Here is a 26518-nt window from a genome sequence, read left to right as displayed (position 1 = left end):
GGCACCAGGTCGTGGGTGTTCCCTTCCAAGAAGAGGAAGTTGGTTAGATTAGGAAATCCCAGGAGCCATTCCACCATGAGAAAGACTTTCACTTCTGCTCCCTCTTACCAGCTCCCTTGGCCAAGAGCCACACTCCTAACGTAATCCTTCCTGCTCTTGGTGTGCCCATGCCGTGCTCCTTTGGATTATAATGAGACTAGCTACTGCCGCTCCTCATGGGATCCTGTCGGTGTCAGATGTGCGCAGAGAACCTGCCACGGCAGGTGGCCCTGCACCAGAGGAGCAGTGAAATGTGGGCAAATGCAAGCAAACCTCCCTTCTAGGGAGAAGCATGAAGCTCTTTACCTGCAGGGACTGGCCGTTTCTCTTTTCTTGGCCCCAAGACTGCCCTATACCTACCACTGTGTGGTACATAGGATATTGGTTCCCAGAAGATGTCTGTGTCCCAATGCCAGAACCTCTGAAACAGTGCCTTCCATAGCAAAAGAGGCTTTGCAGATGTGATTAAATGTAAGTCTCTCGAGATGGGGACATCGCTGTGAATTGTCCAGGTGGGCCTGGTGTCATTGCAAGAAGGCCCAGAGTCAGAGGCAAGAGAGATGGAAGCAGAGGAAGGAGTGATAGGATGCATGTCTGGCTGGAAAAGGCAAGGCAATGGATTCTCACCTGGAGCTTCTGAAGGAGCAGCCTGCTGACACCCTAATTTTAGCCCCTTTCCGAACTTCTTTTTTTTTTTTTTAAGATTTTATTTATTTATTTGAGAGACAGATCACAAGTAGGCAGAGAGGCAGGCAAGAAGAGAGAGGAAGAAGCAGGCTCTCCGTGGAGCAGAGAGCCCGATGCGGGGCTCGATCCCAGGACCCTGGGATCATGTCCTGAGCTGAAGGCAGAGGCTTTAACCCACTGAGCCACCCAGGCGCCCCCCCCTTTCTGAACTTCTGACCTCAAAACTAAAAATAGTCAGTGTGTGTACTGGGGCTTTGTTATAGCAGCATAAGAAACTGATACAGACTCTTTTGTCTGCATTGGGTTGGACCAGGAATGAAAAGAATATAGGTGTAACCAGGGCTAACAGGCTCACAGAGAACTTGTAGGGAAACAATGTTGCTGTAAGTCAGGAAGACAGAGCACTCATTCCTTACTGCAGCATAACTTAGCCAAAACTGACCAGCGTAGGGATTTGATGATTTGGGGAGGGCACTCAAAGCAGCATTTATTGCTTCAGTTAGGATGCCATGGGCTGAAACTGGGAATCCTAATTTCTTTCTTTCTTTCTTTCTTTCTTTTTAATATTTTTAAAATTTATTTGAGAGATATTGAGAGCAGGAGAGGGGAGAAGGTCAGAGGAAGAAGCAGGCTCCCTGCAGAGCTGGGAGCCTGAGCAGGACTTGATTCCCGCACTCCAGGATCATGACCTGAGCCGAAGGCAGTCACTCAACTAACTGAGCCACCCAGGCGCCTAGAATCCTAATTTCAATGTCTTAAACAGTAAGGAAAAGCAAGCCACCACTACAAGAAATAATACAGATTAATCCTGTGGGCATAATATTAAGCAAGAGAAGCCAGATATTAAAAAGCGTGTTCTTCATAATCACATTTGTATGAAATTCACAAACAGGTAAAACCAGTGAACAATGTTAGGAGCTATGGTATCAGTTGCCTTGGGAAGCTCGTCCGGTTCAGCTCCAATCGTTCTGATCACCATTTTCTTCCCAGCAGCTAGAATAGTGCCCGAAATGCCATAAATGCCCCCATTACATTTGATGAGCTACACAATGAATGAATCATGCATACATATAACTTTTTATGTGACCCCAGATGGAGACATGACCTAAGGCAGGACACAGTATTTGGAGAAAAAAGAATATATGTATTTGGTTCAACTACTTGGAATGAAAATGAGACCTTAAATCTATGTCCAGCTTAGGAGCAGTGCAAGCTAGATCATCCTATGTAAGAAAAGGAATGCAGAGAAAAATGGTGGGAGGGGGAGGAGAGCATGGGGAAGGGATTCTGTGAGATGATAATTCATTCCTCCCTTGCATATGAAAATTGCGGAATGCTTGGTGGGGGAGGGGAACTCTCCTGGACACTGGTGAAGGAATTTTTGAAGTACTATTATTGGTCTGGATTGGCTGGGAGGATAATAATTGACATGAAGCAGGAGACAGGGAATTCGGAATGTCGTTTTACCAGGATTCATAAAAGTGAGGGCTCCCATTGGTAGCAGGGAGTTGGTGAGTGTTTTTGTGCATGCCAACAACATGAAGAAGGCAACTGGGGAGTTCCTCCTGACTTGCTGGGGACAGCAGTGCAATGTGGAGACCCCCCAGGAGTCTCTCTCCCCCACCCTGTGCCGTGCCACCTCACTAGCAGTGTGCCCCTGGAAAAGTCACCTTACCTTCACTCCAACCCTCTGAAGGCTCAGCAAAGGAATGAAGAAATGGGACGCAGGACAAGTCCTTATGTAACTTATGTAAAACAGGAATCTCAGAGGTGAGGTATTGGGCGCTGACCCTCAAATGTGACCTACTTCTCTTTTCCTACTTTCACTAACTACTGTGGCCTCCACGAGTCTGCCCATCCAACTGCAGGGATGGGAGGAATGGGACAGATATGCTCAAAGGGGAGGGGAGGGCTTGTGAGAGCCAGTAATGCTTTCTGGACTCAGAATACAGCAGCACTCAGAATACACAAAGAATATAGCTTTGGAGGAGGTTATTTAAAGAGTGGGATTGGGATTAGTGATCATTGCTCGGTACAAGCTCAAAATCTCATGATTTCGAGTGCTTGTCAAACTGTAATTGTACATGAATCACCTGGGGATATTATTAAAATAAGGATTCTGATTTAGTAGGTCTTAGATTCTAAATTTCTTTCTTTCTTTCTTTCTTTTTTTTTTAGATTTTATTTATTTGTCAGAGACAGAGGGAGAGAGAGCGAGCGAGCACAGGCAGACAGAGAGGCAGGCAGAGGCAGAGGGAGAAACAGGCTCTCTGCCGAGCAAGGAGCCTGATGTGGGACTCGATCCCAGGACCCTGGGATCATGACCTGAGCCGAAGGCAGCTGCTTAACCAACTGAGCCACCCAGGCGTCCCTCTTTTTTTTTTTTTTAAAGAAGATTTTATTTACTTATTTGTGAGAGAGATACAGAGAGAGAGCAGGGGCAGGGAGGAGGGGCAGAGGGAAAGGGAGAAGCAGGCTCCCCACTGAGCAGGGAGCCCAAGGCTGGGCTCATTGCTCATTCCTAGGACCCTGGGATCATGACCTGAGCTGAAGGCAGACGCTTAATGGACTAAGCCACCCAGGCACCCATCTTTTTCATTTTTTCTTCTTTTTTTTAGAGAGAGAGAGGGCATGAGCATGCACAGTGGGGGCGCGCAGAGAGAGAAGGAGGGAGGGAGAGAATCTCAAGCAGACTCCATGCTATTCTAAGAGCAGAGCCAGATATGGGGCTCAGTCTCATCACCCTGAGATTGTGACCTGAGCCAAAATCAAGCTCAGATGTTTAACCAACTGAGCCACCCAGGCACCCCTAGATTCTACATTCCTAACAAGCTCTCAGTTGATGTTAGCACTGCTGGACTGAATGCACGTTGGCAAAGAGACAGACTTCTGTCAATATTAAACCTCTGTATGGGGGCACCTGGGTGGCTCAGTGAGTTAAGCCTCTGCCTTCGGATCAGGTCATGATCTCAGGATCCTGGGATCGGGCTCCACATGGGGCTCTCTGCTCAGTGGGGAGCCTGCTTCCCCTCTCTCTCTGCCTGCCGCTCTGCCTACTTGTGATCTCTCTCTGTCAAATAAATAAAATCTTTAAAAAAAGAAAAAGATTAAACCTCTGTAAAAATGTCTTCAGAAGGTCTTGGCCTAGAACAAAATAAGGAAATAAATAACAAGCATTTGTATAAATGAAGAAAAAAAAATGGGTTCACTTTGGATTCTCCAAAGCTATGGAGTTGAGAGTTTCAGATGCCAACAATGCCCTAGATGCTATCTGGGTGACGTTGGTTAAAAGATCATTAAGCCCCCAGCTGTGTGCTGCTGTTGAAGGTGCCAGAAAAAGCAATGAAATATGAGCAAATTCTCTACCTTTATGGAACTTACTACCTAATAGAGACAACAGACACAAATAAATATATACACATTTGTATTTGAGATCATGAAAAACACTATGAAGGGAAAAAAATACAGGGAGGAGAGTTCAGGAAGCCTTGCACAGGACACGGTGTGTGAGGTGAGTCTTAAAGGATGGGCAGGTTCAGCCATGGAAGCACACCTTTGCAGGTATAGGGACTGGATTGTGGCAGGAGGAAGATGGGAAGTGGCTGAGCTGTCAGGTGGCTCTGGCCTGTGGAAGGAAAGCAGGAAAATGTCAGATAAAGTAAGAGACAATACAGAGACAGGTCAGAAACACCTTGAGTGAGGCTTGGACTTTATCCCGAGGGCAATGGGGAGCTATGGAGTGTTCTTTTTTTAATTAAGGTAAAATGCACACTACGTAACACTGGCCATTTGAACTATTTTCAAATGTACAATTCAGAGACATTAAATACATTGGCAATCTTTTTTTTTTTTTAAGATTTTATTTATTTATTTGATAGACATAGATTATAAGTAGAGAGGCAGGCAGGGAGAGAGGAGGAAGCAGGCTCCCCACCTAGCAGAGAGCTCGATGTGGGGCTCGATCTCAGGACCCTGAGACCTCTGCCGAAGGCAGAGGCTTTAACCCACTGAGCCACCCAGGTGCCCCTACATTGGCAATCTTGTGCAGCTATCACCACCATCTATTTCTAGAACATTTTTCATCCCAAAAGGAAACCCCAGACCCACCAAGCAAGTCATTTCTCCCACCCCCAGCCCCTCACAACCACCTACCTACTCTCTCTCCCTATAAACTTGTCTCTTTTCTGGATATTTCATCTAAATGAAATCATATAATATGTGACATTCTTCTATGTTGAATTTTTTTTCACTTACATACATTTCAAGGTTCATCCATGCGATAGCACAAATCAGTACTCCATTCCTTTTTATGGCTATATAATATTTCATTGTGAGGCATGGGGTGGTTTTGAGCAGTGGAGGGATGGTGTCAGGTCCCCTTTAAAGGAAAATCCTTCAGGGCTGTTGTGGAGGATGAACGGAAGGAGGCAGCTTGGAGTCTGGGAGAGTAAGGAGGAGGCCTGCTGAAGTGCCTGGTTGGCTGAGTCTATAGATCATGTGATTCTTGATCTCAAGGTCATGAGTTTGAGCCCCATACTGGGTGTAGAGCCTACTTTAAAAAAAAAAAAAAAAAGGAGGAGGAGGCTGGAGCCCTGGTTCAGAGACCCAAGTGGGGGCAGTGGATGTATTTGAGAGATGTGGGGGTAAGCAGCGACATTCTAAGGCAGGGGGAGAAGGAAAAGATGCTGCTAACTTGGGTTCTTTATCGGTTAGAGCTGAGCTTGCCTGAATGACTCAGTAGCTGACGCCTCCCTCCCCACCACTGTCACAGGAAGAGAAGGATTTCTAAGAATGCAGAGGGGAAGGCAGAGGAAAGCCGAGTCTGTAACTATTTTATACATCCCCTTTCAAAAAAGCCCTGATTTCTCCATGGAAGGAAGAGAACTGGCAGTTTCTGGGGACTTGTGGAGCACACCATTATTTCTACACAGGAATGAATCCATCCCAGCCCCTGACTTCAAGGGTCCCAGAGTTTAAGGTCAAGGAAAGACTTTTTTTTTTTAATGACAATCAATTCAGAAAACACTGAAAATGCTTCCTGAGACTTCTTTTCTTGTCAAGAAAATGGGATTTTTCTGATTTCAAAAATGCCATGTCTTTATTTCAAAATATTCTAGTGTGTTAGTAAGTGGAAAGACACATAAAGATGTTAAAAAACTTTTAGTATTGGGGCACCTGGGTGGCTCAGTTGTTAGGTGTCTGCCTTAGGCCTGGGTTGTGATCCCAGAGTCCTGGTATCAAGCCCCGCATCGGGCTCCCTGCTCAGTGGGGAGCCTGCTTTTCCTTCTCCCACTCCCCCTGCTTGTGTTCCCTCTCTCACTGTCTCTCTCTCTCTCTCAAATAAATAAATAAAATCTAAAAAATAAAAAAAAAAAATTCTTACTGCTGTCATGACTGGCACCAGGATTTATGTTAAGGGGAATCTTTTTTTTTTTTTTTTAAAGAGAGTGAGAGTGAGTATGGGGGCAGGAGGGGAGGGGCAGAGGAAGAGGGAGAGACAGAATCTGAAACAGGCTCCATGCCCAGTGCAGAGCCCCATCCTTGGGCTCAATCTCACGAGCCTGAGATGGTGACCTGAGCTCAAATCAGAAGTCGGAGGCTCACCAGCGGAGCCACCCAGGTCCCCAGAGGAGAATCTTGATGAACAAGTTGAAAGAGAAAGATGATGTTAGGAACATTAAGGGGAGACACTTCTGTAACCAGAAGAGTGGGACCCAGATGCTGAGTGGGTGGCCTTAGGTTGGGGAAAAGGGGAATGACGAAAGGAGAGGCTAGAGCAAGTCGACATACTCACCAGAGCCCTTGCAAATACTTTAAAAAATATTTTACTATTTTTTGGGCGCCTGGGTGGCTCAGTGGTTAAGCCGCTGCCTTCGGCTCAGGTCATGATCTCAGGGTCCTGGGATCGAGTCCCGCATCGGGCTCTCTGCTCAGCAGGGAGCCTGCTTCCTCCTCTCTCTCTCTCTCTGCCTGCCTCTCTGCCTACTTGTGATTTCTCTCTGTCAAATAAATAAATAAAATCTTTAAAAAAAATTTTACTATTTTTTATTAAATTTTTAAAAATTATGTTCTTTTAGCCAGTATACAGTACATCATTAGTTTTTGATGTAGTGTTCAATGATTCATCAGTTGCGTGTAACGCCCAGTGTTCACCACAACACGTGCCCTCCTTCTTGCCCATCCCCTGGTTACCCCAGCCCCCACCCGTCTTGCCAACGCTTTTAACAGTGATGGATGTTCTGTAAACTATCATTTTTTTTTTAACTTAAAAAAATTTTTTTTAAAAGATTTTATTTATTTGACACAGAGAGTCACAGAGAGAGATGGAACACAAGCAGGGGGAGTGGGAGAGGAAGAAGCAGGCTTCATGCTGAGCAGGGAGCCTGATGAGGGCCTTGATCCCAGGACCCTGGGATCAGGACCTGAGCTGAAGACAGAGGCTTTAACCTACTGAGCCACCCAGGTGCCCCCAACTATCATTTTTTTTTTAAATTAACTTTTAAGGGTGCCTGAGTGGCTCAGATGGTTGAGTATCTGCCTTTGGCTCAGGTCATTATCCCAGGGTTCTGGAATTGAGCCCTACTTGGGTTCTTGCTTCTTGGGGAGCCTGCTTCCTCCTCTGCCTCTCTCTCTCTCTCTCTTTGTCTCTCATGAATAAATAAATAGAATCTTTTAAAAGTCAATTAATTTTTAAAATATCTCTGCCGTTTCAGTGAAATAAATCTCTCCATCCCTCCACGAAATCTTCAGTAAAGTCTGCTATTTTCAGGAATGCTTTTGTGTGAATGGATTTCCCTTGAGTATTGTTTTTTGGGGAACCAGAGAACCCGTGTATGAAATAATACTTCCTGTAGGCAAAGGGAGCCCTAGAACATTATAATCCTTCCACCATTTGTAGACACTTTGCCAGAGAGCAATGTTAATTGGCAGAGGCTCAGGAGAAGTTTCTTAGATCATCAGGTCAAGGAAGCTAACATCAAGGTTAAGAATATCACCCACTGTCCAGATAGGGCTGCTTCTAAATATGACAGAAATAACACATTTCATCATTTGTTTGATTGGGTGCGACATAAGTTTTGATGACTTATACAACTTAGTTTCGTTATTTACCTGTCAATTCCACTGTAATTTAAGTAAGTAGGTTTTATTTTCCCCACATAACACAAAGCCAGAGGTCAGCTGCCCAGCTGCTCACCAGCACTCTCAGGCACCCTGGCTCCCTCCTGCATGTGTTCCCCTCCGTCCCTGGCATCTACTCTCATTGTCATTCTTGGTGCATCATCCTAGGATGGCCACCACAGCTTCCAGCTTCCCAGCCATGATCAGGGCCAATGTCCATGGGGAAAGCGTGCAATCATTTTATCAGGAAGAGCAAATGCTTGCTAAGAAGACTTACATTTCACTGGCCAGAACGGATCCCCTGACCCCTGGCATAGAGTTCAACAGGTAAAAGAATTCTTGTTATGCTCTAAAATTGTTGTCACGAAGAGTTCAAGCCTGCGATGGTGTGATGCACTGGAAAGACCACAGTCCTGGAGTCAGGCTGAGTGTGAATTTCGGCTCTGCCTTGTGCTAGCTCTGAGACCTTGGGCAAACCACTCCCTTCTGCAAGTTTCACTTTCCTCCCTGCAAAAATGAGCATAAGAACATCACCTCCTTCTTAGTACTGGTGTTAAGAACAAGTGAACGACATGAAATGTCATTTTTCATGTCAGGTGTTCGTTTTTGCTGGGACTGATTCTTTTTCTTTTTAAAGATCTTATTTATTTATCTGAGACAGAGAGAGAGAGAGAGAGAGAGAACACAAGCAGGGGGAGAGGGGCAAAGGGAGAAGAAGGGCGAGAAGCAGACTCCACACTGAGTAGGGAGCCTGATGCAGGGCTCCATCATAGGGCCCTGGGACCATGACCTGAGCTGAAGGCGGATGCTTAACCAACTGAGCCCCCCAGGCATCTCCAAGTTCCAGCTTTTAGGTCCCTTATCTGCTGGAAGGACACTTACTGCCCTACGAGGTGACTCCTCCAATTTGGGGTCCACTGGGGCCCGAAGAAGCAAAGTGACCTGCAGGCCATCATTCAGCACCCCAAAGCTGCCAAGTTCTCACTACTGCTACTGTCAGGGCCTCTCCGTCCGGTAGTCACAGTCACAACTTCACCAGGGCCTGTGCACAGGGGTTGTGAAACTTCCTCTATAGCTAGCTATGTCCTCACCCACCGGCTCTGACCGCAGACCTTGGAGGAAGTGCCCAGCTGTGCGGGGTCCGCCCCCACGGGGCTAGGGACAGTCTTCCGGAGCCCTCCAGGATCCCCTCCACCATTTCTGCCCTCACCAACTGGGCAGAGCAGGCCACTTGCTGAGGATATTAAAACCCAGTAGAGCGAGGCACCCAAAGACAATCTGTTCTGTTCCTAACACCTCCAACCACGTCACGCCTCTCCATTACAAGCTCTCCTCGAATGCAGGAGGAGGATATTTCACAAAAGTTAGCACAGTGTGGAATTCTATTCTCTCCTTGCCCAGTTAGTCCATGACCACCAGGGGCCCACCGGTCGGCCAGCTAATCCAGGTTTGTTCCAGGAGAGCTGGGGTGAGGTCTGTGCTGGGGATCAAGCTCTGGGAGTGGAGAGTGGATCCCCCCACTTCTCCCCAAGATCCAAGATTCCCAAACTGCAGTCTTGGAAACGCCCTCCCCATTCTGTCCCTTTATTTGGATCTCTGCACTCCCTGCTCTGCTCTGGGAATCTGCCTTTGGAGCAAAGTGAGTAGGGAAAAGCTTGCCAAGGTGATGTAACACGGAATCCAGAATCCACGCAGCTAGCTAGGACAGGCCTGTCTTTCTCCCGCAAGAGAAATATGTGTTTGGCACGAGGCCAGCAGGTGGCTCAGTTCCAGACACAGCACATACCAGACTGCTGGATGCAAATGGCTTCCACACCCCCCACCCCCCCTACTCCCCCCACCCCCGTCTAGGGTGGTCGCTGATACTCTCTCCAGACCCCGGGCAGCAGGATGGAAGAAAACAAATGGAGAGTGAGCAATTTTCTTAGGAAACCACGCACCATTCATTACACAGATCATCCCCCTCCTACCCCAATCCTCCCAAGCAGTCACATGACCAAGGTAGTGGCGGTGTGGTGGGGGGTGGTGCAGGGGATGGCACATGTCTCTAATGGGCCATCAGGTGCCCAGATCAAATTCAAAGTGTTCTTCTGCTAAAATAGAACCTGGGGAGGCAGAGTGACTAACAGCCTCCAGCGTCATGCCAGAAGGTTATGTTTTCCGAAGAAAAAAAGCAGATTTTTTTTTCTATCTTCCTTTCTCCTGGAACGCACAACTATAACCACAGTCAGCGTTTTCCCTCCCTATTCAAGTGGGGGAAAAAATTGCCTTCATTGGAAAAAAAAAAAACAAAGAACAAGAAACCACGAAGCAAGGAACACGCAGTCATCTGCAAAACTGGTATGTCCTGAGCTTCTTAGAAGAAAGCCTTCTCCCTGCCATCAGCAAATCCCTGCACCAGCTCACTGCTCAGGCAGCAGACAGAGGGGCTCCCGGGGGGACCCTCTGGGGGTGTTGAGGTCTGAGGGGGTTCAGGGACGTGATGGGACAGCTCCCAGAGCCGAGGGAGGCTGCCAGGATGCGGGCAGGGCAGGCCACCGAGGAGCCCCAATGAAGGCGAGTGCAGGGCAGTGCCAAGGATGCCACTGCAGGACAGGCTGGCCTCCAGGATGGGTTGCAGGGGCCTGGGGTTGGCTGGCCAGCAGGGGGAGCCCAGCCGCACAGGCCGCAGAGCCTGATGGGTAAGTGTGCAGCCTGGGGAGGAGGCCACCTGCGTTTGAGCCGGCTCTGGGGCTGCCTGCATCTCCACTCATCGTCAGATAGTCGTTGTGTGTTACATTCATTACGTGCACCTTCATGATGGACTTTGTTCACTATGTGCAGACAGGATATCCAGGTCTGCCTCCACGGGGCAGGGGCGACCATAGGTCTTGTCTCCTGCCTTTTTTTTTTTTTTTTAAAGATTTTTATTTATTTATTTGACGGATGGAGATCACAAGGAGGCAGAGAGGCAGGCAGAGAGAGAGGAGGAAGCAGGCTCCCTGCTGAGCAGAGAGCCCGATGTGGGGCTCAATCCCAGGATCCTGGGATCATGACCTCAGCCAAAGGCAGAGGCTTTAACCCGCTGAGCCACCCAGGCACCCCGTCCCCTGCTTTAATAAAGCCACTTTTTGGGACATGTCGTGGCTCAGTCGTTGAGTGTCTGTCTTCAGCTCAGGTCATGATCTCGGGGTGCTGGGATGGTGCCCCATGTTGGGCTCTTGCTTCTCTCTTTGCCCCTCACCCCACTCATTCTCGCTCAAATAAATAAATAAAATCTTTAAAAAATAAATGAATTAGCCTTGGGATGTCTGGGTGGGTCACTCAGTTAAGTGTCGTCTGCCTTCAGCTCAGGTCATGCTCCAGGGTCCTGGGACCAAGTCCCCTGCTCAACAGGGAGTCTGTTTCTCCCTCCCTTTGTCTGTTCCCCAGGCTCCTGCTCTCTCTCTCTCTCTCTCAAATAAATAAATAAAATCTTTCTTAAAAAATCTGAATTAGCGGGGTGCCTGAGTGGCTCAGTGGGTTAAGCCTCTGCCTTTGGTTCAGGTCATGATCTCAGGGTCCTGGGATCGAGCCCCACATCCGGCTCTCTGCTCAGCAGGGAGCCTGCTTCCCCCTCTCTCTGCCTGCCTCTCTGCCTACTTGTGATCTCTGTCTGTCAAATAATAAATAAAAATCTTTAAAAAAAAAATCTGAATTAGCCTTGGTTAAAATGAACAGATACCCTGCACCACATGGGGATTTTATGAGAAGCCTTGAAAGGAAGGTATGTTTGTTGCTGGGGTGCTCAGAAGACATAATTGCTGATGTGCCCTTTCTCGCTGCGTGAGGACACAGGGGTAAGCGAATGTTTATAACCCAGTGTCTGGGGAAGCAGTGGTCGAGGGTCTGTGATGTTATGATTTATAATAAGAGATGACCCACACTCTCACTCCCTCTCACTAACTCAGCAACAAAAAAACAAAGGTCCCTATCAATGGAGCCCAGGAAGAAAATTAGTTGATTCAATAAATGCATATTCCAGGGGCGCCTGGGTGGCTCAGTGAGTTAAAGCCTCTGCCTTCCGGTCATGATCCCAGGATCCTGGGATCGAGCCCCACATCCAGCTCTCTGCTCAGCAGGGAGCCTGCTTCCTCCTCTCTCTCTGCCTGCCTCTCTGCCTAATTGTGATCTCTGACTGTCAAATAAATAAAATCTTTAAAATAAATAAATAAACAAACAGATAAATAAATAAATGCATATTCCAGACTTTTTAAAAAAGCATCAAGCCATCTTATCCAAAATGTGGTGTGTCCTCTAGTCCCACCTCCAGTAACAAGGGCCTTCATTTTATTGCCAAGCAGAGATATGATATTAGCCGAACTGACTTCCATCCATCCAGCTGGTTTTAGGAGCAATTCTACTGGTCAGAGTTAGTATGAAAACCGACTGGGACCAGTGCTTGCCCCACACATCTGAACACACTCAAGAAAGTTAATGGACACAACGCAGGGCAGGTGGGAGTTATCCATTACAGCTGAGCACAGTGGAGGCGAGTCACATAGTTAATGGTGGCTGAAAATCATAAACAATGTTATGTATATTTGTATGTTTATGTATTTATTTGTCATCTTTTCACCCAGCCTGGGGCTCTGACTCACAACCCCGAGGTCAAGACTCACATGCCCTTCCCGGTGAAACTGCCAGGCGCCCCACATACAATGTTAATTGTAAAAGTCGAATTTATTTATTATAAAATAAAATAAATAATAACATAAAATAGATAATGACATAAAATAAATAACAAAATGAAAATAAAGCTATAAAATAAAAGATAGTTAAACATTAAAAAATAAAAAATAAAATTTAAAAGTAAAATAATAAAAAACAATAAACCAAAATAATAAAATAAAAAATAAAATAAAATAAAATAAAATAAAATAAAATAAAATAAAATAAAATAAAATAAAATGGAAAACAAAATCCCCTGAGCTCCCAAGGACAGCGGCCGGCAAATTCGGGATTATGTCCCTAGAGGCCCAGGAGGTGGGGCCCCTGGCTGGGTTTTGCAGGCTGACCTCTGACATCCGCCCGCGGCCACAGAGGGCCTGCACCCGCAGAGGGCCCGCGCTACCAGAAGAGGGCGCTCCGACACAGCAGATGCCCACCGGCCGGCGTCGCGCTGGGAGCCGCAGCCAGGTGAGCCGGCCCCGCCCACTTGCGAAGGCGTCTCCGCGAGGTAACCTGAGCGGCCGCTCCTGGAAATCCTCTGTGGGCCAAGAGGCCGCTGAGCAAGGTAAGCAAAGTTCCCGGAGCAGGAGGAAACACTAAGGAATGCAAATGAAAGCCTGCATTGTTCTCAGGCAAAACGGAGGGGGATCACCTGTCTCTGGACGCCTGCGGGGCAGCAGGTGACACCCCCTCTATTCCCTAGACCGTCTGCGGAGGAGACTGTCTTCCAGGATCCAGCTCCGAGGAAGGTTACAGGTATTTTCAAGGCCGCCGCATAACTTGGTGATTTAAAGGCAGCACAAGCAATTAACGTGTTTAAAGAACAAGCAGGGGAGGGAGGCAGACCCGGGGAGGGAAGGGGAGAGGGGGAGAGAGAGAGGAAGAGAGCGGAAGCCGGGCGAGCCTCCCTTGTGTGGGCTCGCCCTGGCTGTACCCCGCAGCAGGCAGTCCCCCCAGAGACTGATCACCCAGGGCATGGTTGGGGAAAAGGGATGGGGTTGTGTTCCCCAAATGGTTTTCCCCAGATGTAAATAATCCCATGGAGTCAGGAAGACAGTAGTGAGGTCTGTGCATCCTGTTAGAATGCCTCAAGGGAGCAAGGTAAGACGGGTGGCCAGCTGTCACCATGACCCTCCCCATCCTTCCGGACCCCGCGGCTGGGCTGAGTTCCTGACACGCTGTAGGCAGGCGCAGCCTATTTGGCAAATGGTAGCACCCCCAGGTGCTGGGTCATTTGCATCTGGGTTCCTTTCACTTGTCAGTGGCACGAAGAGTGGGGAAACCTGCCGCCAGACACGAAAGGACAATGCATTTTCCCAGATGCTGACAGGTGGCTAGGAAGTTCTCCTCGCCGATACACCACGGAAAACACGCCGTCCCCAGACAGCGGGGCTCTTCTCTTGTGCCTGACCTAGGCTTGGCTTCTGGGGTGTTATTTACCCAAATGTGTATTCATGGAGATCCTGAATTTCAGGCTAAGCTACCTCATGTTTTAAAGAACCGTCACATCCTGTTTCACTGTGTGCCAACAAGAATAGGTATTGGGGGGGGGGCACCTGGGTGGCTCAGTGGGTTAAAGCTTCTGCCTTAGGCTCAGGTCATGGGCTCAGGGTCTTGGGATCGAGCCCCACATCGGGCTCTCTGCTCAGCAAGCAGCCTGCTTTCCTTCCTCTCTCTCTGCCTGCCTCTCTGCCTACTTGTGATCTCTCTCTGTCGAATAAATAAATAAAATCTTTTTTTAAAAAAAGAAAAGAAAAGAATAGGTATTACATTTTGTCAAATGCCCCTTGAGCATGTCTGGGGATGGTCACGGGATTCTTTCTCTACTTCTCTGTTAAGATGATAAATTACTGATTTCCTGATCTGGGTCTTCCCTGCACACCCCACTCAGCCAAGATGTATTTTCGTTCCTTTGTTTTAATACATTGCTGAGTATCCTTCACCTACCAAACCACTCTCTCCTGGAACACAGCCCTGCGGTCAAAACCTTTGATGCTGATCTAATTTTTTCTTTCTTCTAAGTCAACTTGATCTATTGCTCAGATATCTAAATAATTGTTTTCCTCTTTAAAAAAAAAAAAAGCCAACTGGTAGTTTTTCTAGAAGCTGAGGACTGGTTTTGGTTAATTTTTCTTTTCTTTTCTTTTCTTTTTTTTTAATATTTTATTTACTTAGGGAGGGAGCACAAGAGGGGAGTAGCAGGGAGAAGCAGACTCCCCGCTGAGCAGGGATTCCAGTGCTGGGCTCCATCCCAGCACCCTGAGATCCTGACCTGAACCCAAGGTAGACGCTTAACCACCTGAGCCCCACAGGCACCCCTCAGCTGACTTTCCTAGTTACATCCTGGGCCTTTCCATTTGAAAGGAATTTCAGGAAATTTTTTTTTTTAAGATTTTATTTATTTATTTGACAGAGATCACAAGTAGGCAGAGAGGCAGGCAGAGAGAGAGAGGGAAGCAGGCTCCCTGCTGAGCAGAGAGCCCGATGTGGGGCTCCATCCCAGGACCCTGGGATCATGACCTGAGCCGAAGGCAGCGGCTTTAACCCACTGAGCCACCCAGGCGCCCCGAATTTCAGGAAATTTTTAAAGATTCTGGCCTTTATTCTCCGTCTCCCTCCCTTGCTTTGGATTTTCTTCTTTAGGTCTTTCCTCCTCTTTCCTCTTTCCTCTTCCCTCTCACTTTCTGGGGAGTGGTCGGCTACGGTCATTTATATCTGGTTGTTTTTCTTCTTCTTTTCATACTCAATTTCACCTACCATGTGTTCTGTGGGTCTGTTCATTCCTATTACAGTTCAGCTGTCATTTTTAAAATATCTCCCCCCCCTTTTTTTTTCCAATTTACATCTAAAATATCTTCTTCAACATTTCTAGTCCTCTCCTGACCTCCCTCGGTGCCTCTTGGGGCATCTTCTGAGATTTCCCTGGGTGATATCCTCGTCTTCTCGGTGTGATGATGTGATTTTGAATGAGACGTCCGTCTCTGGCTGAGCCCCGTGGGCTTGCATTTCGGAGTTCATGGGGATGCTGGCCGCCTAGTGTCCCTGCAGATGGTGTCCACAGGTATCTTCCTCTGCTGCATCTGTTGTTAAGGAAGGAGTAGGGGGAGAAGATTCAGAAAGGAATCGTTGAAGCCTCTCTCTGCACGTATTTTGTTTTCCTTGAAGACGTGCTCGGGCTTGGCCGGCGTGCATTCATTCACTCACTCATTCGTTCACGGAGCTCTCTTAGCCCACTGGAGACAGAGCTGGTCCCAGGTGCCTGCCTGATCACATCCGCAGGGATGCCCGGCAAGCTCATGAGATACCGGGAGAAGCGGGCAGCAGATGCCATCCTGCTCAGCAGAACAAAACAATTACTCATGTTTCTCATCAAATCAAAGACTCGGGAAGAGGAATATAAACAGTTGGCACACAGAACCCCTCGCTTCATTCCACTTGTTCCAGGGCTGTTGTCACGCGCCTCTCGGACATGGGTTGGAGCCTGCCCCCGCCAGTGGGTCCTTCTGCAGCCGTCCTCCAGCACGAGGCCCAGAACACCAGAGGTCTCAGGGAAAAGTCCCCTGGATTCGTGAATCAGCTGCGGAAAAAAATAAGCTCCTTCGGTTTGTTCTCAAGCACAGTCTCTGAGGCCCAGCAGAGCTGGAAATGGGGGCTGAGTCCTTCTGTGGCCGGTTGTGGGAGAGCTGCTGGGCTTACAGGTCTGGCCTCTACCCCTGCTTGTCCGCAGCTGCCTCCCCTTCCCCTACAGAGACACCCAAAACTGTCTCGGAACACTGAAGTCGTCGTGGGGGAAGGGGTGTATAATCATCTCCTTTTATTCTGTGTTTTGATGCTTTGACATATTGGGGTCTGGCTAACCCTGGAGGGACCGCCCTATTCAGGTCTACTGATTCCTAGAAACAGCAAAGTGGCATGTGTCTTTCCTATGCAGACGCCCCCTTCATGTCCCCTCTTCTCTGCCCTAATCACCAGGGGCCAGGGGCCAGACAACCAGGACACCCCCTACTGGCCAGAAGTCCATCCTAAATCTGTACACCCTGCCTCCCCCTTTCCTTCCCATAGTAACCCCCAATCAGGCTCTTGGTCATGCTTTCCCCTCCCTCTGCCTCCTCTCGGACCCTGGTGCCTCGCCTTGGGGTGGCATGCCCCCTCCTCCTGGGATCTAGGAAAGTACCCAGGTTGTTTTTACTATGGGCAGTTCTGACAGCAAACCACACCCACAACCAGTTCTCCAACTTTCCAGATGCTGAGTGTCCGGTGATTCATGTCCCTTCTGACCCTATGAGTTAAGGCTCAGTCCCACCAGACTGCCCGCTCCCTTCAGAAGCCGGCTGCAAGTCCGAATTCACCCCCCATACTTCTGACCGAATGGCCATAAACCAGGGGTTCCCACAAGCCCCCTCCTCGGGTTTGACCATGTGCTGGAATGGCCCTCAGGACTCCAGAAAGTGCTTTGCTGATAACCTGATAATTATCAAAGATACCACTCAGGTGTAGCCCCACATAAGAAGAGATGCACTGGGGGCGCCTGGGTGGCCCAGTGGGTTAAGCCTCTGCCTTCAGCTTGACCCTGGGATCAAGGCCCGCATCTGGCTCTCTGCTCAGCAGGGAACCTGCTTCCCCCTCCCCCTCTGCCTGCCTCTCTGCCTACTTGTGATCTCTCTCTCTCTGTGCCAAATAAATAAAAAAAATCTTAAAAAAAAAAAAAAAGAAAAAAGAAGAGATGCACGGGGTGCCTGCTGGCTGGGCCGGTAGAGCATGCAACTCTTGATCTCAAGGGGTGAGTTCAAGCCCCACACTGGGCACAGAGTTTACTTAAAAAAATAAATAAAATACAATTCAAAGACCTGTACCCCTGGGGCTAATAATACATTATATGTTAATTTTTAAAAATTTTAAGCAAAAATAAATAAATAAATAAAATGCAATCTCCTAGAAGGACCCATGTGCCCAACCAAACTCAAACACCTGTATAAAAAGAGATGCATAGAGCAAGGTTTTGGGGAGTGCCCTCTGAGGGCTCATCACCCTCCTTGCACCTTGATGGGTTTGCCAACCCAGAAGCTCACCAAACTCCATCATTCAGGGGTTTTATGAAGGTTTCATCACATAGGCACAATTGATTAAATCTCTAGCCATCGGTGATGGACTCCACGCCTAGCCCCTCCACAACCCGGGGTGCAGGCTCCAATCCTCCATCCACACCTGGGTGTTGGTGGAAGCCAGCCCCCCTGTTGAAGCCACATAGGGGCCACCAGTCAGCTCCTCAGCATGCAAAACACACCACTCCAGAGAGCCCAGGCGTGTTGGGAGCTGAGTGCCAGGAGCTGCGCACGAAGACCAAATATTAGAACAAAAGATGCTCCTGTCTCCCCATCACTCAGGATATTACAACAGTTTTAGAAGCTGAATCAGGAGCCCAGAGAAAGCCCAGTTATAAACTACGTTTTCTTTTCTTTCCTTTTTTTTTTTAAGATTTTATTTATTTATTTGTGAGAGAGAGAGTGCAACCACAAACAAAGGGAAAGGTAGGCAGAAGGAGAAGCAAGCTTCCTGCTGAGCAGAGGGCCCAATGTGGGACTCGATCTCAGGACCCTGGGATCATGATCTGAGCCGAAGACATACGCTTAACTGACTGAGCCACCTAGGGAGGAAGCCCTAAATTATGTTTTCAATGGCAAACAATTGCCCTGATCTGTTGGCCTTACTATCCCTGAAGAATAATAAAAAGTCTATTTATTTTTAATCCCAGTTAACATGTTATATTAGTTTCAGGTGTACAAGATAGTGTATTCATACAACACCTGGTTCTCATCACGACAAATGCATGCCTTCATCCCCATCACCTGGTTCCCCCTTCCCCACCACCCCTCTGGTGACCATCAGTTCTCTACAGTTAAGAGTCTGTTTCTGTTTGTCTCTCTTTTTTCCCCTTTGCTTATTTGTTTTATGAGTGAAATCATATGTAAAAACCTCCATTTTATTTGTTTGTTGACTCATTATTATTTTTAAAGATTTTCTTTATTTGATGGAGAGAGAGAGAGCGAGCTCGTGCATGCCCAAGCAGGGGTAGTGGCCGGCAGAGGGAGAAGCAGACTCCCCGCGCAGAGAGCCTGATCTGGACCTGATCCCAGGACTCTGGGGGATCAGAGATCATGACCTGAGCAGAAGGCCGATGCTTAACCCACTGAGCCATCCAGGTACCCCTATTTATTTATTTGTTTGTTTAAAATGTTTTTTTTTTTTTTTACTTTTTTTTAAAGATTGATTTATTGTGGAGAGAGGGGGTGCGTCGGGGAGGGGCGGAGGGAGACCATCTCAGGCAGACTCCCAGTGAGCTCGGAGCCCGCCGTCACTACCCAGACATCATGGCCTGAGCCGAAATCGAGAGTCAGACGCTTACCCGACTGAGCCGCCCAGGCGCCCCCAAAACCTCTATTTTATTTTATTTTTTATTATTTTTTAAGATTTTTATTTATTTATTTGATAGACAGAGAGAGATCACAAGTAGGCAGAGAGGCAGGCAGAGAGAGAGGGGGAAGCAGGCTCCCCGCTGAGCAGAGAGCCCAATGTGGGGCTCAATCTCAGGACCCTGAGATCACGACCTGAGCCCAAGGCAGAGGCCTAAACCACTGAGCCACCCAGGCGCCCCCCAAAACCTCTATTTTAAAACGGGGCAAAACTGCCTCCCGCTGGGTACCATGGTTCTAAACTTCATCTGTTAAATTCATTTATTTGTTTTATGCACAGAATAACTTTGCAAGTAGGAATAACATTGTTCCAAGTTCTAAAATAGGTAATCTCTGCGGTCCTTTTTTTAAAGTTTTATTTACTTAAGTCCTCTGTTTACCCAACGTGGAGCTTGAACTCACAACCCAGGAGATCAAGAGTCTTGTGATGCTCTTCTGAGGGAGCCAGCCGGGTGCCCCAAGGCTGGTTTAAATTTGTTAGCCTTTTTTTTTTTTTTTTAAAGTAATCTCTATGCTCCATGTGGGGCTCAAACTCATGACTCAGACCTCCAACGAGCCGGCCAGAAAGCCCTGTCTGCAATCTTCTTCTTCTTCTTCTTTTTTTTTTTTTAAGATTTTAATTATTATTTGACAGACACAGAGAGAGATCACAAATAGGCAGAGAGGCAGGCAGAAAGGGAGAGGGAAGCAGCCTCCCTGCTGAGCAGAGAGCCTGATGCGGGGCTCGACCCCAGGACCCTGAGATCATGACCTGAGCCGAAGGTAGAGGCTTTAACCCACTGAGCCACCCAGGCGCCCCACCTGTCTGCAATCTTCTTCTTCTTCTTTTTTTTTTTTTTTTTAAAGAATTTATTTATTTATTTAATTGACAGAGAGAAATCACAAGTAGGCAGAGAGAGGAGGGAAACAGGCTCCCCACTGAGCAGAGAGCCCGATGTGGGGCTCGATCCCAGGACCCTGAGATCATGACCTGAGCTAAAGGCAGAGGCTTTAACCCACTGAACCCCCAGGCGCCCCACCTGTCTGCAATCTTCTTGAGAGAATTCAGAACAGATCTCCCCAAAAAGGTGCCCCTTTGGCATGTTTTTCTGAACTGAAGGCAATTGAGACCAGACCTTGCAGGCCCAGGAGAAACTTCTGTCCCTCACTTAACTACCTAGAAGACTCTAAACTAGGGGTCTTTTCCAGAATTAGAGCTATTACCCAAGACGGGTTTTATCTGAGGGCCCCATCTGTACAGCAGGGCAGACATCTACTTACCAAACGTGTGTTCTTCCCGCCTTGCTCCCCTCTGAGGCCCCGGCCCCCAGCCCTGTCCTCAGCTCCACGTGGCACAGAGACCTGCCTCAACTTACCTCTCTGTTTTGGAATCTCATATGGGCAAAAGTCAATTTGATCTTTCCTGCTAATCTGTCTCATGTCAGTTTAATTCTTAGAGCAGCCTTTGAAGGGTAGAGGAGAGTTTCTCCTCCCCAAACTCTATAGGTGAAGATACTTAAAACTGTGTCAGCAAGGTCACAGCCAATGGTTAATTATCACAAGACTTTGTGGAGGGTTTTTTTTCCCCCATTTTAAAAAAAAACTGAAGTATAGTTTTTATTGTGGCTTTTTTTTTTTTTAAGAGAGAGGGTGGGAATGGGATTGGAGGAGGGCAGAGGGGGGCAGAGAGAGAGAATCTCAAGCAGACTCCCTGATGAGCCCAGAGTCTACCCTAGACTTGATCTCATGACCCTGAACTCACGACCTGAGCAGAAATTGAGAGTCAGATGCTCAGCCGACATGCCACCCAGGTGCCCCTAACAGAAATATAGCTATACAATGTTACTGCAGTTTCAAGTGTACAAGTAAGTGATTCCATGGGCATACACAGTACTCTGGGCTCACCCCTAGTGTCACTGCTGCTGTCAGTAATTGTCACAAGCTCGTAGAGCAAGCTCCCTTCCCTTTTATAACCTCCTTCACAGCTTTGGATGGACAGACTATTGCACAACAAACATTTCAACAAACCTCACTGTCCATTACTGACAGTCACAGTTTCAAGATTTCAAGGTGATGAGCCCCAGGACTATTTAAGAAGAAGAAAAGAAAAACCCATCATGTTATTCAAGCATTGTCTTTATGATAGCGAATTACAGAATAAATATAATTTGGACTCTCATTTTTAGATGTTTGGTATGTCAATGTTTGCGCAGTTTTTTCTGAGCTATTTACACAAAGGTTAATGACTAACCTAGTTATGAGGCCTCACTTCTGTCAGCCACTAAAGAGGGTCTGAGGGCAACCTGGCTGACTCAGAGGAGCATGTGACTCTTGATCTCAGGGTCGTGAGTTTGAACGCCCCATTGGGAGTAGAGATGACATAAAAAAGTAAAATCTTAAAAAAAAAAACAAAAAAGCGGGGCATGCTCCTGGGTGGTTCAGTTGGTTAAATGTCTGCCTTCTGCTCTGGTCATGATCCCAGGGTCCTGGGATTGAGTCCTGCACTGGGGCTCCTTGCTCCGTGGAGTGTCTGCTTCTCCTTCTCCCTCTGCTCCTATGCCACCTCCCCACCCTCGCTCGTGGGAGCTCTATCACTCTCTCTTTCTCTCAGATAAATAAATAAATAAATAAATAAAATCTTAAGGAAAAAATTTTTATTAAAAAAATTGATGGTTTTTCTCAGTAACTACATGTTGAAACTCAGGGCCTCTGGTTTCCATGATAATTTTGATAAAGGATCAGGTTTATCATCCATATTTCTTATTTGCACAGAATTAAATAAGCCCAGAGGGGACAGCCGGAACCGTGCTTCTGATGGAGTCTGTCCTTGCCTGGCATGTCTCCTACTCATCAAGCTGGGGTAACCAGAATAGGTAACGTCTATTGAGCACTGACTGTGTTAGGAATCGATCCAAACCCTTTCCACGCATTAAATAATTTAATCTGAGGTATGTGTTAGCACAGAAAGCTGAAGTGATCTGCTAGTCATCTGTTGCTCTGCAAGAAACTTCTCAAAATTGGACGAGCTGAAAACAATAATGATTTCTTACTTCCCACGGTTGCCAGAGTTGGCTGGGCTCTCAGCTCTGCAGGGTGCTGACTAGAGGGACTCGTGAAGCTTTGTTCAGTTGGGGGCTAAAATCCAAGATGGTGTCCCTCAGATGCCTGGAGCCTTGGTGGGAATGATGGGACCACCGGGGTCTTCCTCCAGGACACTCATCAGAGTCTAGCGTGGAGCTTCTCATCTGCTGGCTGGCTTCCAACCCAATGAAATCAGAAGCTGCCAAGTCCCGTACTGCCTAGGGCTGAGAAGTCACACACTGCCACTCCCAGCATGTGCTCTTGGCCCAGGCATGTCACCCGACCACAGGGGAGGTCAACAAACTCCACCTCTCCATGGAACAAGCAACATGATTCCACAGACTGGGGAGGAATTGTCTGCCACTGTCTTTGTAATAAAGCACGTAAGGGGCATTTCATCTCTAAATGGTGGAGAGAGGATTGGAAGCTCGGCTGTTTGGACCACGCCCTTGCTCGTAACCCTGATGCTCTTCAGCCTCTCCCTGCACACTTCCAAAGATCTGTGCCAAGGACTGCTCAGAAGCAGACCTACCTCCTCTGAAGTTCCCGGTGAAGTCTAATCTGTTAACATTAATTTTATGTGTCAGCTTGACTGGACCATGGGGCACCCAGATATTTGGTCAAGCATTATTCTAGGCATGTTCCTGGAGGAGGGTGGTCCTGGAGGAGATTAACCTTGGAATCAGCACTCTGAGTTAAGCAGATGGCCCTCGTACTGTGGGTGGGCCTCCTCTAATCACTTGAAGACCTGAATGGACCCAAAAGTTCTTTCTGCCTGACTGCCTTTGAGCTGGGAAATTCATTTTTGTTTCCTGCCTTTGGCTCTTTCTGGGTCTCAAGCCTGTCATCCTTCAGATGAGAACTATACCACTGGCTCTCCTGGGTCTCTAGTTTGCTGGATGAAAATCTTGGGACTTGTCAGCCTCCATAATTTTACATAGAAGTTATATACACATAAATATATGCATAATTTAATATATGTATATAAAAGCACAAATAACTGTGCTTTGTCATCTGTCATCCTATCATCCTATCAGCTGTGACCACTGGGGGAGCAACTCTTCCAGGTGTGGGAGGCCAAACCCCCAAGTGCGTTCACCTGCTTCCCATAACACCCAGATCCCCTGGATGCATTCATTGGATTCCCAGAATATTCCAAATGAGCCCTGCCTCCTCGTACACTGTGAGTCTGCAATGCCTCCGTAAAAAGCATTTAATAACTCCAGGAATAGCTCCTTTCTCTTAACCTTCTCACTATGCTCCAGGCATTCCTCCAAATCCTCTGAGAGGCTGAGCTGCTGACTCTGAGTGGGAAGCAGGACCTCAGCCCCGTCTGAGCCCACCTCCCCTGGGGAGCCTTGGAGACTGGAGGGATTGGCAGCTCGTTGCTCAAGAACATGTCTGTCAAGGCCTGGGACTTTGTAATTCCTACACACTCATGTGCTATCTTGTCCCTGTTTCACGGATGCCGGCAGAAGACTTGCACTCCCAAGTCACAAAGGATTTATTCCCAGGTTACAGCAGGCAGGAGGACCCCATGCTTGTGCTGGTTTCCCAGGTCCCCCGGGTCCCACTCAGGCAATGCAGAGGGGCACAGGGGGGCTATGTCCATGTAGTTGTGGTATCGAAGCTGAAGAATGCCAGCTTGGGGGTCTGTCTCTGATAGAGCGTGCCTCTCTCTGCTCTTTGTCTCAGAAGGAGACAGCCCCTCACCCACAAAGGCTGCTTGTGGCTAACTCGGCCCCTGAGAAGTGGCCAGATGGGCAGTGGACAGCTGTATCCCGGCACCGACAGCCTCTCCCAAAGACACGGCCCTATGTACCTGGCAGGATGACTGGGCCACCTGGTCGGGAATGGATGCAACTCGGTCATCAAGACACTGAGTCAGCATTCCCTGGAGCTGGGGGATCCCTCCGATCATCTCACCCACCGGCCCTGGATGGATATAGCCTTACGGCGTGAATCTATAATCCTAGTCCTCATCCACTCTGACAAGACGATCTGTCCTTGAGTGTGTGTGCATCTCCCTCCCTATGGACAGACCCAGACCAGCTCCCTGAGGACCTGTTTTTCAGCTGTATCTCCCTCAGACTCTGCTCGTTCTTAGACCCCACTCCATTCATCCTACTCATTTTATTTTAATTTTTAAAAGATTTTATTTATGTGTTTGAGACAGAGCATGAGCAGGGAGAGGGCAGAGGGAGAGGGAGAAGCCGACTCTCCGCTGAGCAGGGAGCCCGATGTGGGACTTGATCCCAGGACCCAGAGATCATGACCTGAGCTGGAGGCAGATGCCTAACGGACTGAGCCAGCGAGGGGCCCCCATTTGACTCATTTCAGAACAAGCAAACACACTCCCACTCCCCAACACACACACACACACACACACACACACACACTTTAATGTCCTCCTCCCACTCCCAGGAAAGCTCGGCTCTAAGACATCCAGGCCCCAAGCAGAGAGGCCTTCTCGGATCGCCTGCCTTGGAGCACCACCTCCATGGACCTCACATGGACCTCATGGCCTCACCTGCAGGACCTGTAACAGGCACAGGGCTCTCTGTCAATACCGCTGGGTGGGCGTCACCCCAATCAGCATGCTGACCCCCTGCCCTGCGGCCAACACTGGCATCTTTCCCCAGGGCCCCTGCCTGCTCTGGCTCCTCACTTCCCTTCTCATCTCTACGGCAGCCACCTTGCTGGCTTTTCTCCACTGAGCACAGTGGTTTGAAGCAGAGCAATCAAATTATGTCATTTGCAGTTTTAAAAGCCTCAAACTGCTTCCTTTTCCACTTTGAACAAAAGCCAGAGTCTCTATCATGTCCTCAAACACCTTCCACCATCCGGCTCCTGCTCACCTCAGCCGCTTCATTTCCTGCCTCCCACCGGCCATCTCTGTCCCACATCGCATCAGCCTAAAAGCTCTTTGCCATAGGCGACTGGATCCCTTTGATGCAGGGTCCTGAAGCTGATTCCTCCCAGTGCTCGAAATGTCCAGACTCCTCCTCTTCCACTCCCTACGTGGCTGGCTTCTCCGAATCCCTCCATTCTGGCTCCAAAGTCACCAACTTCAAGTGGCCTCTCCCACCAGGTCTCGATCCTTGGGCATGGTCACACAGCCCCTTTCATGTTTGAAGGGATCTGATCCACATATCTTCCATCTGTCTTGTCTGCATCTCTCCCCAGATCATGTGCCCTGGATGGGCCACGTCTGTCTCATCTATGGCCATCTTCCTTGTCCCATGTAGCCAACCAATTCTTGCTGAAGGAAAGAAGAAAAGAGTCTTTGTGGTCTTCATCAATGCCTGGGGATAAATGAACTCTCTCATCACAGTTCCTAGAGCAAGATCTCAGCATGCAGGAGCCTTCTCCAGACCAGATTCGCCCAGTCCACCTACTCACTTTCCTGAAACATCCCCACCCCAGACTCATGTCTAAGAATATAGCATGAGACCTCAGGTGGGGAGAGAGCCCTGGGCCCGCCTGGTCTCTTGCTCTCCAGGTTTATGTTTGCTGGGAAACAAGGCGTGGTTCTGGAAACCTCCTTAGACCCTTTTGCCAGCCCTGGAACTGATCCTGTTTGCTGGGGTGGTCACAGCCTGACTCCTAGAACACAGGGTCCTAGCACTAAATATTGGGGCAGAGCCCCAGTCTGGAGATCATCGACCCTTGGGTCAAATTCTGGCCTTGCTTCCAGCCGTCTGTTTGGGGACTTACCAGCTGCTACTACTTATCACTATTTCTACCTTTGCCACAAGACAGGGGTCTTCTCCCCAGGGACAAATCCACCAGTCTCCTTCCAGAAACACTCCTTCTCCAGCGCAAGGCTCCCTTTTGGCCAGATCCTATTTTGTGCCCAGCTTTGACTCAGGAATCCTTTTACATGGTAAACTGCAGAGCATAAAGTACTTCTGTAGGAAGGACAAGATGCAACATTTAAGAACAGAAGATTGCAACAACATCCATGGACCTGGAGGGCATTATGCAAGATGAGGGAAGCCAGAGAAAAAGACAAATACCATGGGATAGCGCATGTGGAATCTGAAGAAGCTGACCTCCTAGACCTCAGAGTAGAATGGCAGTTACCAGGGGGTGGGAAAAGTGGGGAGATGTTGGTCAAAGGGTACAAACTTGCGACTGGTAGATAAATCAGTCTTAGAGATGTAACGCACAGCATTGTGATTACAGTTCACAATGCTATATTATAAACTTCAGAGTTGCCAAGAGACTAGATCTTTTTTTTTTTTTAAAGATTTTATTTATTTATTTGACAGAGAGAAATCACAAGTACACTGAGAGGCAGGCAGAGAGAGAGAGAGAGAGAAGGAAGCAGGCTCCCTGCTGAGCAGAGAGCCCGATGCGGGACTCGATCCCAGGACCCTGAGATCATGACCTGAGTCGAAGGCAGCGGCTTAACCCACTGAGCCACCCAGGCGCCCCGAGACTAGATCTTA

The 26518-nt window shown here is 48.2% G+C and overlaps 1 protein-coding gene across 1 annotated transcript in view; it reads right to left on the bottom strand.

The window, feature by feature from the left end:
- Positions 1-14911: 14911 nt before the first annotated feature.
- LOC309852815 (uncharacterized protein) overlaps positions 14912-26518 on the bottom strand; it is a 25422-nt gene continuing 13815 nt past the window's right edge. The window contains exons 3-4 of the mRNA XM_082710149.1: positions 15739-15866; positions 14912-15614 (exon numbers count right to left, since the gene is read on the bottom strand). Of these exons, the coding sequence (XP_082566275.1) occupies positions 15568-15614; positions 15739-15866 (175 nt within the window). The 3' untranslated portion in view covers positions 14912-15567. The remainder of the gene's footprint in view (positions 15615-15738; positions 15867-26518) is intronic.

This window comes from Mustela nivalis (genome assembly GCF_964662115.1).
Source record: "Mustela nivalis genome assembly, chromosome: 18".
NCBI lineage: Eukaryota > Metazoa > Chordata > Mammalia > Carnivora > Mustelidae > Mustela > Mustela nivalis.
Note: the sequence above shows the minus strand (reverse complement) of the source record. Positions and strands in the feature narration are given on the sequence as shown.